The 14406-nt window shown below is 24.5% G+C and overlaps 1 protein-coding gene across 1 annotated transcript; it reads right to left on the minus strand.

The window, feature by feature from the left end:
- Positions 1 to 6106: 6106 nt before the first annotated feature.
- Positions 6107 to 7510, minus strand: LOC101511238 (agamous-like MADS-box protein AGL80). The gene is made up of 2 exons (XM_004500400.3): positions 7393 to 7510; positions 6107 to 7041 (listed from the first exon to the last, which is right to left on the minus strand). Exons 1-2 carry the CDS (start codon positions 7469 to 7471, stop codon positions 6323 to 6325), a joined length of 798 nt encoding a protein of 265 aa, XP_004500457.1. The 5' UTR covers positions 7472 to 7510; the 3' UTR covers positions 6107 to 6322.
- Between the last annotated feature and the right edge of the window lie 6896 nt (positions 7511 to 14406).

Here is a 14406-nt window from a genome sequence, read left to right on the forward strand (position 1 = left end):
AGAAGTTGACAAAAGTGGAATTGGGGTTAAAAAACTGGAGAAGGGGGAAAAAGTGATCAAAAACTGGAGAAGGGGGAAAAGGTGATCAAAAACTGGAAAAGAAGGGGCAAACATGGTGTAAACAAGAGGAGAGAGAATCGCTCCTTCAAGATTATCTTCATAATATGAGCAACTGAACTGTTCAGTTGAACTGCATATCAATATTATAATATGCATTACTTCAAATTGATGGTTCCCAACAAATATCAACTTTGGACAGTAACACCAACTGCTAGTGGTACTCTTGTTGCAACGATCAAATATTGACAATAAGACATGTCAAACAATAAACCTTCCTTTGGGCCGATTTACTGCTCACATGTATACCAAATAATTGTCACACATTTATCATCGCAGGTGTACCATGTAATTCTGCCAAATATTAACCTTCCTTTGGGCCGGTCAATACCCGCATGAATAAACATATACACAGTCATTTGACACTCTTCACGAGCAATTTAGACAAGAGAGGTCACTTTGGCGACGTCAAGTTTCAATTAACTCATTCAAAAATGTCAAACTTGACTTGAACATATATTTATTATATCCAAATAAAACAATATTTAAAAAATATTGTTCACTAATATAAACTTTATTTTATTAGTAAAAAAAAAATATTTATATCCAAATAAAATAATATTTAAAAAAATATTGTTTATATTAGTGAAAAATATTTATATTGAAAAATAAAATAATATTTAAAAAATATTATTTATATTAGTGTGTTGATCTGTGGCCTAGGATTGCAAGTGCTGCTAATGCTATCGTTTAAAAGGAACAATCTTATAATTTAGAATTAATATCTTCAAAACACTTCTCAGTACAGAGAAGTTACGAACTTTTAAGCTATCCTCTGTCACTTTCAATAAAGATTCAACATAAAACAATACCAAGGGCAGCATAAAATACCAGAAACAGCACAAAATCCTTATAAATACTAAAAAAAAAAATTGTACTGTGGAATATTTTGCAATGTTAGTACTCAAATATATATATCAAAATAACACAAGATACACATCTTTGCCCTTCTGCATTTGCAAATTCTTGTCTGCGAAAGGGAACAAAACAGAAAGAGTAACAACTAATCCCCAAGGATATGTGTAACCATCACACCACACCAAATAGGGATCATGTCAGCGCATTGTATCATGCAAAGATTATTAACGACAATAGGTTTTAAAAATCACAGTGTGTTCAACTTCAAACCATTACAAAAAAAAAATATAACCGGAAACAAAATAATATGGATTCCATAATATATATATCAAAATTTCCAAATTACAAACCCTAATTTTTCATCATGAATTAAACATGGTAGGCTCTGATACCAATTGTTGAAAAAACCTTAATAACGTTGTGCTCAACAATCCATGTCAATTACACGATGAATAGCCAAAGGCGGAAGCGTACCTGTGGGAATTGCCATTAATGAAATCCTGAGATGATGATGATAGAGCCAATGGGTTGGGTGATCTTCCTCAGCAAAACACCCTGAAGACCTTGCTCTCTTAATGGGGATAGAGAGAACCAGAGAGTTTTCTCCTTTAGGGTTTTGAAACTGAATAGTCTTGTTGTGTTTGCTTTGGGGACCATTACCCCTATATATAACTATTATTAGTTATATCCCAAATTGCAGTATTTCCAATTCAGCCCCTCATTAAATTAGAAACTGCCTGGTATCTACACTATTAATTTTCATAACTATTATGCTCTTTAGCCATAAACTATTATATATTATTTGACCCCCAGTTTATTGGCTAATTATATAATGACCCTAACACACTTTATTAATTAATTACATATGTGACCCATAAATCTTACATTAATTGAATTATTATTTTAAATTTTTAAATATTAATGAAACTGATTTTTTTATATTATTTTTAAATATAAAGATGTTTTTAATATATTAAAAAATATTGAAAAGTTACTATTTCTTAAAATATAATTAAATATTAAAAAAATGACGTATCGGCAAATAGTTATTGCGTGTTTTATACCAAATCCAACAAATTTTTAGGGTATGTATAACTGTTATTATAAATTCATTGGTAATTAAATATATATAAGTTCTTATATTTATATATTTTTTAGCACAAACAATTTTTAGAAACAACAATGCAAAAACTGACTAACCCTATGTTGGGAGAGTTGACGACTATATACCTCATATCTCTCTCTAATGAAGTTAAAAATCTTAATTACGGTAGATTAAAAAAATTAAGACGGGTAATATGTACTTTAATTATTTTTTTACGTTAGTCAATATCATTTTTTTTTCTTCGCATAACTAATATATCACATCTTATTACAATTTTTTGATTTAAGACATTAATAAGAGATAAAAACAATTTTTTGATAATACATAGAGTTAATTACATCAAAGATTAAAAATAATTTTATAGTCAATTATATAAACAATAACTAATGTAAAATAATTAACTAATTAGTGTAACTAAGCAGCTTAACTAATTAATCAACTAAAATTTCTAACATCTACCTCAAGTTAGAATTTATTAATTACATTTCGAACTTCGAAAATATCAATAAAAAAATGTTAAAAAAAATATTGATTATAAAGAATATAAAATATCGAAATACATTGACAAAATGATTTTGAAATGCCGAAAATATATCGGCTAAGATGTTTGGATGCTGAAAATATATCAGCTAAAAGATTTTTGAACGTACACCAGAAATACATTGACTAAAATATTTTTTTAGAAGATTTATTTGAAATAAAAACAAGAAAGATTTGAGTGAAATCTTGCTTCTTCTCCCTTATTTTTGTAATAGGTGTTGAATCAAATCAATATATCTATGCAAGATTTTCTCTTGCCTTTTTTTTCTTCTTCTAGAAACAAGAACAATCTTGCACATGCAAGATCTTTGTTTATCAACAATATTGTTCTTGAAAAATCTTCAACAACTCTACTTGACTCGATAACTTTCTTACTTAATTAAAGTTGTTGATGTAGAGACAAAGTTGATATCAAAACATTGAAGCAGTGTTAGGTTAGGTTTTTTTTTCATCGTCATGAAGACGGTGATTGATGATGAAATATTTTTAAATTGAAAATTTGAGAAGAAAAAGGAAAAAAAAAAAGAAAGAAAGAACTTGAAAAAACATAGAAAAATGAATAAATTATTCAAGAATCAAACGAGAAATAAAAAATAAATCAATTAAAAAAAATTAAATTGAATACTACTAATAATATAGATAATTAACTACATGAAATATTATAAATATTTATAGTCAATTAAATAAATAATAAACTAATGTAATAGAACCAAATAACTAGTATAATTATCAACTAAAAAATTTAACACATCTGTCTACTTCATTCCTTCTCCAAGAATATTAAGTCGATGCGTGTGCACCGAGACAACTTCAAAGATCATATAACTTAAAAGGGTGTGGTGGTAATCCATAAGAATGTAAAGGAGCATATGGTATGGTACCAAGACACGAACAAGGTGAGCAAAATACTCGAGGATGTGAAAATAATTTAAAGGAGGTTATCCTCTTTCTACATCAAAGAAACATGATCAAAAGTTAGATAGTGCATACATCAAATTAAGGTTGCATCTATAACGGTTTGGACCCTCTTCCACAAAATCAATATCTTTAATGCACATTATATGTGTGTTCAAATCTTATACTCAAAATCTTGTGACCACTTAAGTATTTTCCTTTTTGTCTAAGAGGGACGAATGCGTGAGAGGATCTAAGTTGATGGATCGTTATATATATATACATCAAACTAGATATTCTACCCCAATTTGATTAAGGTATAACAATATTAATCGATTTTTCCTTATTTTCCCATCATCATCAAAGTATGGAGAAAATGGTATAATTTGAGGAGGATTAGATTACATCTCTCTTAATGGACAAGCAAAGTAATTATACATATATATATATATATATATATATAGAGTACCGAAATATTTTTTATTTTATAATATATATGTAAAAAACAGAACATAAGCTTGGGGTAAGTCGGGTCCTTCGGATATTTTTTTGTATTCTTTCTAATAATTTTTTTATATTAAAAAAATATAGGCTCATTTGTTTATCTGTCCCAATTTACGTTTTATATTTTTAAAAGTTATAAAATATTTAATTATTTAAAAAAAAAAAGAAGTTATAAAATGTCAATCCGAGTCAAACTCAATGTAGAATTAACCCTTTATGTTTTTGTTTTCAAACCTAATCTTTTAACTTTCATAGCAAATTACTACCTTTGTCTCCTTTTATAATTAAGTACATATTATTTTTTAATGTGTTCATTTTAAGAAAATTAAATAGTGAACTTAACGTGTTCTTTTAATTTATATATATTTCTAAAATAATTTTTATATTTAAATGTATCTAATTTGACTTTTTATATTACAAAATAAATTAATAGTATTAATAAGGAGTTTGTTTAAAAAATTAATAATAAATACACTTAATTAGTAATTTGAAAGAGCGCTAATATTTTAATATAATTTTTTTTATCAAATAATACTTATAATATAAAGACAATGGCAATGATAGTCATTAGTATGCTTTTTGTTTTACAAAATTGAAGTTGAGATGTTTGTTTGGCCATTTGGTGTTGTCAAGAAGGAGTTTAAAATGATTATGGATACCATTATAAAAATATGGACAGGCTACAGTTTCAATGGGTGTTTGACCTCAATAGAAATTTGTGAAGATGAAAAAATAATTACTCTTTTTAGAGTCATTTATAAGTAAAATGTATCTTTTTATACTTATTAAAAAATAATTAAATATATTTAAATTATAGTTTAATTGACAAATACTGATATCGTTAGGTTGAACGTCTTATTCTGAGTTAAAATTCAAAATATTATATTTGTGTGAGTTATATTACAGCAGAATATACCATCTATTTTAAGATAAAAATAATAATAAAATATATTTAATTTTCTTAATTTTATATAATTAAGAAATAAATCCTTACAATATTAATAAATTAATTTAAAAATATTTATAGAATTATAAAATTAAATGTGCCTACATAAGATAATATTTAATGTTTATATGTGAATCCAAGAAACGTATGTACATTTTTACTTATAATTGTCTCTCAAGATAGTAAATCAACAAAAACGTATGAGTAAAAAAACTGCCATTTTTTAACGAAAATTCTAAAAAGGACCAACTTTGATGTGAATGTTACGAAATTTATATGAACTATTTAAATAAAATAATTGATTTATTAATTCATTGCAATAAAATAAGATAAAGTTCATTAGATTGTATACCTATAAAAGTAAGAATTCAATAGATATTTTTTTTTCCATAAAAAAAAAAAAACCAATCTATTTGATTTTTTTTAACTTTTTAGTTATTTGAGAAAAAGTTGTTAGTAATCAAGAGCTCGGTTGAGAAGTAAGTAAAACCTAATTGATAATTATTTCAGTTAGGATTTTAGTATGAGTTTTTTTGAAATGATCTATCATTAACTAAAATTTATTAACCACTTGATACAAAAACTTAATTAATTACCAATTAGAATTATTTTACACAAGAAAATAATGCTAAACAGAATTATTTTATGCAAAACTATTTTTTAGATATTTAAACTAAAAAATTATTTAAAAAATAAATATAATTGATTTTGCGTAATTATTTAATAAATAATTAAGTCAATTAATTTAATATTTATTGAAACAATATTAATTTTAATTTTTTTATATTTTTTTATTAATTATAAAATCTATTTAAAAGTCTTTTTATTTAATAAAAATTTATTTATTTTAAAAACTTAAAAACAATTGCTTTAATGGTATTATCTTGAATAGAGAACTTAAGATTAAGAAACCGTCAAGCTAGAGCAACAATTCAACAAGAAAAAATATTCAAAGAGAATAAACCATAAACTTTTCCCCCTCTCTACAATATAGTAACGTTTTAGGTTAATTTTGCAGTCATTCTATTTTATATGTTCAATTCGTTGTTTTTTCCTAAACCAAAATTCATTTTCTTTAAAATAAGTTAGTATCCATGTTGTTGATGAGAAGACACATAAAATTGGAAGAGAGAGAATAATACTAAAAAAAACACAAATTAAGAAAATCACAATAACAAAGACACTATTGATGATGATGATCATCATCAACACTGTGATGAACACAAACATAACATTTTTTGACTCACAACAAACATAACTTAAAAAACAAAGACTAGAAGCAATTTAAAAGAAAACACAAAGACCAACAACTCAACCAAACCAAACAGAACATAACTTTTCAAGGGAGCTTTTATGAACTAAATAGACCAAAAACCATTTGTGTCCATATTAGCATCAGAAAATGGTAGCATGGGGAAATCTATAGGCCAATGTTCACCATGAGTCGGCATAGCATGATTCATGCTGGTCTCTGATCCTTGGACACCAGCATTATTCATGCTGGTTTCCGGTCCCTGGACACCAACATGATTTATGTTGGTCTCTAGTCCTTGGACATCAGCATTATTCATGCCGGTCTCTAGTCCCTGGACACCAGCATGATTCATGTTGGTCTCTAGTCCTTGGACACCAGCATTCATAGGCTCAGTTCTATATCCAGTCTCCTGTTCGACTTCAAGATCCATTGAAGCTATCCTTTGTTCTACATCCTTCAAATTGTTATCAATTAACTCCGTCAGATCATTGAGATCCTTCAAGTTGGCATTGGCACCAAGATTATATTCACCAGTGTGAATAAATTGACTAATGAGAATGGACATTTCCTTCTTCTTGTTTTCCTCCATTTGTTTCCTACAAGCCTCTTGGGTTTTCGCTATGCTTTTTGTCAAAAAGCCCTCCAAATCCAACATGTTTTTTCTTCGTTCAAGCTCAGGCAAACTCATAAACCTAGCTAACACTCTTCTAGTTCCCGGGGTAGATGGCCAAACTTCAGCTTCTTGTTCGTTTTCACCATAGATTATTGTACACGCTTCTATTCCACAGAGGACGCATAGTTCACCGATTTTCTTCAACAAACCTATTAAAAACATAGAAAAAAGAGAGACAAAACATACTAAATGAGATGATTTTTATAATAAGAAAATATCATGATAAAAATAGTTAAACCATCAATCTATATGATTTCAAAGTCCGTATAAAAAGTTATAACTTTTTATAACAAAAATAACGATTAAAACAAAACAATGTCACAAAAAAAAAAACATAAAATGATGAACCAATATTTTTATAAAATTGTTAATTATTTTCTATCGGTATTGTCTTCCCCTTTTGTTATTCATTAGCCTTTCATATAAAAAAAAATATTAGTCATATATATAATATGTAACACATGATTTAATTGAAAATAAAGAGATTAGTAATCTCTAACCATTTTTCCTCTTCTTGAATGTTGCTCTCCTTCTGGCTTGATTGATTATGTATGCTAGCTTCACCCTTCTCCTAGCCATGATCAGAAAACCAAAAGAAAGTAGCAAGAAGGAAATTCTGAAAATGATTTTTGTTGTGATTTTCTTACTACTCTTGATATGCTTATATAGATATGATTTGAGATATAGGTAGTTTGAATTAGAACAAGAGCAGTGCATATTAATTTATTATTTTTTAGGGGTATTTATTATTATATTTAATACATTACTTTTACTGAATATAATATTTAATATTATATTTATGGTCTACAAAATATAATATCATTTAATATAGCATATTCAATGTATTATCACTTTTCACAACAATTAAATAATATATACCACTTTCGTTCTTAATTATAAACTTCATTGCATTTTTTACGTGTATTAAGAAAAAGAGTTTCTACTGTACATATATAAATCGAAGTGTTTTGTTGATTTTTGTATTTTAGAAAAGAATATTTCATAAGAAAAAATATCATTTTATAGTTTTATAAGAATTACACTAATTTTTTATATTTTATTATAAAAAAATTCAATATTTACTATTATGAATAATAGAAATATAAAAAAAAAGTTAAAAATCTTTTTTGTTGACATCTTTGGTAAATAATATTTTTTTATTATAATTAAAAAACAAATATACCAGTAATGTCGAATTAATGTATATACCATAGAATTTGTCATTAAGAAAAATTTGCAATGAACTTAATATGTTGATCTTCTTAAAAATATTTTTTGTATATAAATGTATTTTTTTTCCCAAGATTAATTAATAAAGACTATGTTTGAATAAATAAATAAATACACCAAATAAGTTAAAAGAATATGTATATTTAGGGACTTTTTTTTTAAGAGTGGTTTACTTAGGGACATAATAGTAATACTATTGACAACAGATAATTTCCATTATTGCTAAAAAAAACTTATTTCATCTATTTTATAATGTTTAGTTTTTATTTAAAAAAAATGTCATTTAAATTTTTAATTTTTCTAGCATATATACATGATTGACAATCTATTTTAAATTGTCATTAATGAATATATATATATATATATATATATATATTTGTATCCACAATAAATATAATTTTATATTTAATATTTAATGTTATATAAATTATTGTACAACTCCAGAGAGATAGAGATATACTGCATCTGCATCTGTCTCATAATATAAACAAAAATTAATAAAAAAAATAAAAATAGACGTATGTAATTTAAATTTTAGACCACGTACATCTAATATTTTTGATAAATTTATTATAAAATAAAAATTAATAAAAAAAATAGAGGTATGTGATCTATATTTTGGACCATACATCTAGTATTTTTGAATAATTTTTGCTTATAAATTGAGATAAATGGAGTATTATTGATTAATTTGACATTTTTTAAAATAATTTTAAAATGTTTTTGACAAGAAAATTTATTGGTTAACTGTTTTATTTTTTAATTTTTGTTATAAATCCAAGAATATTTAATATAAATTTAAATGTTATTTAATATATCAAGTGATTGTGTTTAAGTAATTAGTTTCTTTCAATTAAAAATAAATCGTATAGAAGAATGTTAACTCGAACTACTAAAATCATCATTGTTAAGATTTTATATATCTTCTCACTGAACTATAGATTATCATGATCTCTATAATCGAAAGATTATAAGACAAAAAAGAATGTTATAACATCATTTATAAATTTATTTTTAAATTATGTAACAAAAAATAACGTCCTCATAAAATGTTTCAAATTAATATCTTGATTAAATAAATTTAATATGTAATATTTTATGATTTTTCTAATTTACAACTACTCATTGTTTAGTGACAGTAAATTAACGACCTATAACTTCAAATATATTTGATAATTTTTTAGTTATAACTTAGGAATTTACACCCACTAAAAAAATAGATCGCGTAAGTTAACAAATCCGTATAAAATCTACTAACTTGTTACCACTAACTTTTTAGTTGATGTATAAACTTATATATTACGTTTTATATATATATATATATAGAAACAAGAGGATTGATTATATCGCCTTTAACAATTACTCATTCCATTCTATAATAACTTTCATATTTGCAAAAGTAATTTATTTCAAAAACAGTTACTTTTGTCTTTCTAATCCAATTCAATTTTTATTGATTATTTTTAATTGTATCTTCTAATTAATAATATTATATATTTATTTCTCAAATTATTATTATTTATTTTGTATTGATAATAAATAGAATAAACCATTAATTAATAAGAATAATTTAATAAAATAACCATTTTATTTCCTTTATTTATTATAATTTTAATATATATGAAATGTCAAATGTAATAATTATTTTGAAACAAAAGAGTATAAGTTTTATGATCGCGACATTAATTATAGTATTAAATTCAAAATAATTAATGTAACTTATTTTAAATGTATTAATAGTATTATAAAATCTAATGGTAATTAAACATACATTTTTATATTAACGAAGTTCTTATATTAACGAAATGTTTATTTATGAGCACAACAGTTAATTATTAAGAAAATAAAGAAGGATAATAATAAAATACAGTGAAGGAAGGAACTGTACACAAGGCACTTTAACACGATTGAGAAGTCAACCTTTGTGAAAAATAGGGATGGACGCAATGACTTCCACTTAATTTTGAAAAAAATATATTTGCACGGTTACAACGCTAAAAATATGAAAATAAAAGATATAATATAAAGAAAAATACTTATATTATAGGTTGTGTCTTCAGTATGTTTTAATATTTTTAAATATTTAAATATTGTTATAATAGTGTTTAGATATATTAAAATTATAAATCAAATTTAAATGTATTTTTTATATATTATTTTGGTCTTTAAATGTATTTTTAGTTCATTAATTTAGTTATAAAGTGTATTTGTCACTAATTACTTAGACTTATAAATTACTAACAAAAGAGACATAGGAAGCTGTGTTTGTAATTTTGATAAATTCAATGATTATAACAGCATTTAAGGATCAAAATAATTAATTACTTTTTTTAATACAATATATGTGATAACAATTGAAAGAAACTTATGGTACCCCTATTACTCAAAATTTATGTGTGTTCATCCTTGAAGATTGACATTTGCAAGACGTATGATTGGGGGGATTGGGAGAATTTAGGAATAATATGTTCAGTCCTGAAGCTAGGACAAATTTTTATGGATGGTTAAATATTAAAAAAATTAAAAACTAATAATGTTAAAGATAATTGATAAGCATAACATTCATAATTTTAATAAAATTGAAAAGAAACTATTTAACCAATAAGAAGAAAAAATCAAAATTAATACCGATATACAATGTTAATTATATTAGCTAACAATAAAGGAAATAAAAATTAAAAATTAGCTATTTAAAAATATTAAGTTCAATAACTTATAAGAGATTTAAAATCATTCATATATGATTGGTTATGTATTAAATGCATTCACAATATATTTTTTAATGTAATATTTTATTCGTTTTCTAATTTCGAAAATGTAATATTTTCTTTTCTTTATAATTTTAACAATTTCAATATTAAAATGGATTATGGGTACTACTTGTTTGGACTAAAAATAAACTAACAAACTAGTTATTATTATTATTATTATTATTATTATTATTATTATTATTATTATTTGGATTAATAAATTTGTTTTTTAATGTAGATAAATATATATTGTGGATAGTTAAATATATTATTATTATTATTATTATTATTATTATTATTATTATTATTATTATTATTATTATTATATTTCTTTGGATTAATAAATTTGTTTTTTAATGTAGATAAATATATATTGTGGATAGTTAAATATAAAGATATAAAGATTTACCTAGTTACTAAAAAAAAAATTGGGGTAGCCAAAACTACTCCATCTTTATATGACCCTTCGCCCTTGTTATATTGCAATCCATGAGCAATGGATAAAGTGTGTGTCCATATGAGCAATGAACTAAAAGAGATCTTAAAAATCTATTAGAAGACATCTGTTAAAGCAATTAACTTATAAAGTTAAAAGTGTTTTTCAGCAGTACAATAGATGTTATGAAAGAAGGGGAGAGAAGAGCAAAACACATCCTTAACCTATTTTTATCCCTTTTATTTTGGGAGATTTAGATAAACGGGGTAAGAGCAACTTTTTAAAATATTTTATCTTTCCTTGAATTAATCAAAATTAAATTTAATTAAATTCATGCATTTCTATCTATTTTTTAAACTAAAGTTGTATTTATTTTCATTCTCTCTTCTCTCTTTAATACCCTTTATCTCAAAAATGTTTTTAAAGCGTAAATATAATAAAAATACAGGTAAATTTGATCCAAAAAGAAAACATTCAAACATAGAAAAATTATAATTCGAAAACATGTGAAAATAATAATTTCAAAAGAGTTCAACTCCAAAATTTCCAAACTAATCAAAGTCTATACAATTTTAATTTTATTAATATGTTGACAATTAACATAAAATAACAATTATCTATTGTATTGGTGACATGCCAATTATTTCGTCTCTTCCTCGTTAGTGATTGGTTCGTTTGATACCATCTCGGTATGAAAAACAAACGAAGATGAGCCATTATTTACAAGACATAGTCAAGTGAAGTAAAATAATTAAACATTCATCAAACATCATAACAAATAACAATATCAACATATACATGATAACGCGATAAGAAGTGTAATCATCTATTTCAAATTAGATCCTTTTAACTCTAGGTTGAAATATCAACAATATTCATCCTTATTATTTTAACCCAAGTTTAATAATCTAACCTTAATATTTAACTTCTCATTACTAGTAGATTATTAACCAAATTCAACAATTTTTACTTAATATGATCGAATAATTACAATGCTCTAATCGATTGTTATTAACTTTATCGGTTAATGATATCAATCTAATTGGTTAATCTATAACTTAGTCATTTTCTACTTATAATCCTTAACGTCCTAATTGATTATTTAGTCTAATCAACTAATCCTAATTTATAACATGCTAAACTCTAATTGATTATTAAGGTCTTCCTACGCGGTTATTATATTCAACTTAAATATTTTCTAGTTTTAAACATTACTTATATCGATCTCCCTTCTCTCACTAATTGATTCTTCTTCATTTATGATAACATTAATCGATTAATCCTAGACACTAATTGATCAATAGTGCAGAAAAATAAAAGTAGTTTCCTAAAACATAATCCCTTGTAACTCTCATAAATCAACATATATCATCAAATCGCACATAACATCAATGATATCAGTTATTCATTAGAACTAAACACATCATCATCAAACGTCATAATTTTAACTAAAAGAAATGCATAATAAAATACGGTATAAACATAAAGCACATAATCTATTTTATCACTCTCAGAGTTGTTCTAAACATATTATGTGGTCAGTGCAATCCTAGGGATCACGGGACATTCATATTTAATAAGCAACTCAATCAACTTAATATATATCCATAATTAAACCCAATTTGTACTTTAACCGGCTATTTCACAAATTACTGACTAATGTTGCTAAAAGTATGACTCTTTTTTGTTCATAATATGTATACTTGACTCAAATACAATCAATAGACAAAAGAAGAATTTTCTTAGAAAAGCATAAAGCTTTATGTGACTTAATCAATTGAGAATAATTATGATTTGTGAATAAAACATTATGGTTTAAAACTCTTTGAACGATCGAACATACAACAATAAACAAAATCAGAACTGGTTTTAAATTGACAAATTTACGAGTGTTTAAGAATATGGGAGACATTAAACTTACCAATCTAAAAATCTACAAATTTCTGAATTCAAAACACTCTTAAATATCTAGATTAATTGATCAAGTTGTAATTGAAATATAAGATGCATAATTGACTCAAAACACTCTCTAACTATCTTATATTGATGCGTAATTATCAAAATATCTAACAATTAACACAAGTGGTACTTAGAACTAAAATAGAACTAAAAAATAATTAAAAGTAATTTGAAAATTGTGCATTTTAAACTTGTTAGTATGACTTTTTTTTTCTTTCACTTTATGCTATTTTTTGTAGTTCACTTCCATTTTGTTTTTTTGAAAATTGTGTAAAAGTACTATTTAGAATATTTTGGACTCACGGTTGCCTCTCTCAAATAACAAACCTTAGGTTCAAAATCCTCCTTGACAAATTTGGTGTTCTTTGTAAAGTTTAAATTTAGTGTTCTATTCTTATTATACGTCATATAATGATAATAAATTTTATTATGTTTGATAAGAAATTAATTAATTTGTTGTCTTTTTTTATACATATTAATTGACTCATTTTGGATCTTATTATAATAATAATGAATTTTATTATGTTTGATATAATCGATATATTTTTGCATGATAAAATCTAATTCAGCAATCATTTCAAAGAGAAAAAAAAAATTGAGATGAGAGTAGAGACAAACATTTGTTGTTAAAGGAAACTCTTATTTTTTGGTTCTTCTACACAAACTTAAAGGATCAAGGATTAACAAGAAGGGGAGAATTGATTAAGACAAACATTTTGGTTTTCTAAGGACAACCCTGACTAGGTTCTCATCCTTTTTGTCTACTAGAGATGGGTGATTTAAGACCATATTTTGATTTAGAATTATCCATCCAAATTATTTTTCTTTCTTTTATCTAAATAAGTGTCTTTTACATAATAATTTTTTTTTTGTGATTTCGTCGTCTGAGTGCGACATTTTTTTGTTTTCACGTTTTAGTGTGATATTTGTTTTAATTCATATTTACAGAATAACTTTGATCTATTGTATATTTTCATAAATGATTTTGACGTCTTCAACGTTCCGAATGTATAAGTATTTTTAGAGTCAACCCTTACAATCTAGATGTTCTGGACAAATAAATAAAGGATGCCTTTGTAATTACTTAAATATTTTTTTGTATCTTTTTCAAAATTATTAATAATTCAATTGAAATTAAG

This window comes from Cicer arietinum, chromosome 5 (genome assembly GCF_000331145.2).
Source record: "Cicer arietinum cultivar CDC Frontier isolate Library 1 chromosome 5, Cicar.CDCFrontier_v2.0, whole genome shotgun sequence".
NCBI lineage: Eukaryota > Viridiplantae > Streptophyta > Magnoliopsida > Fabales > Fabaceae > Cicer > Cicer arietinum.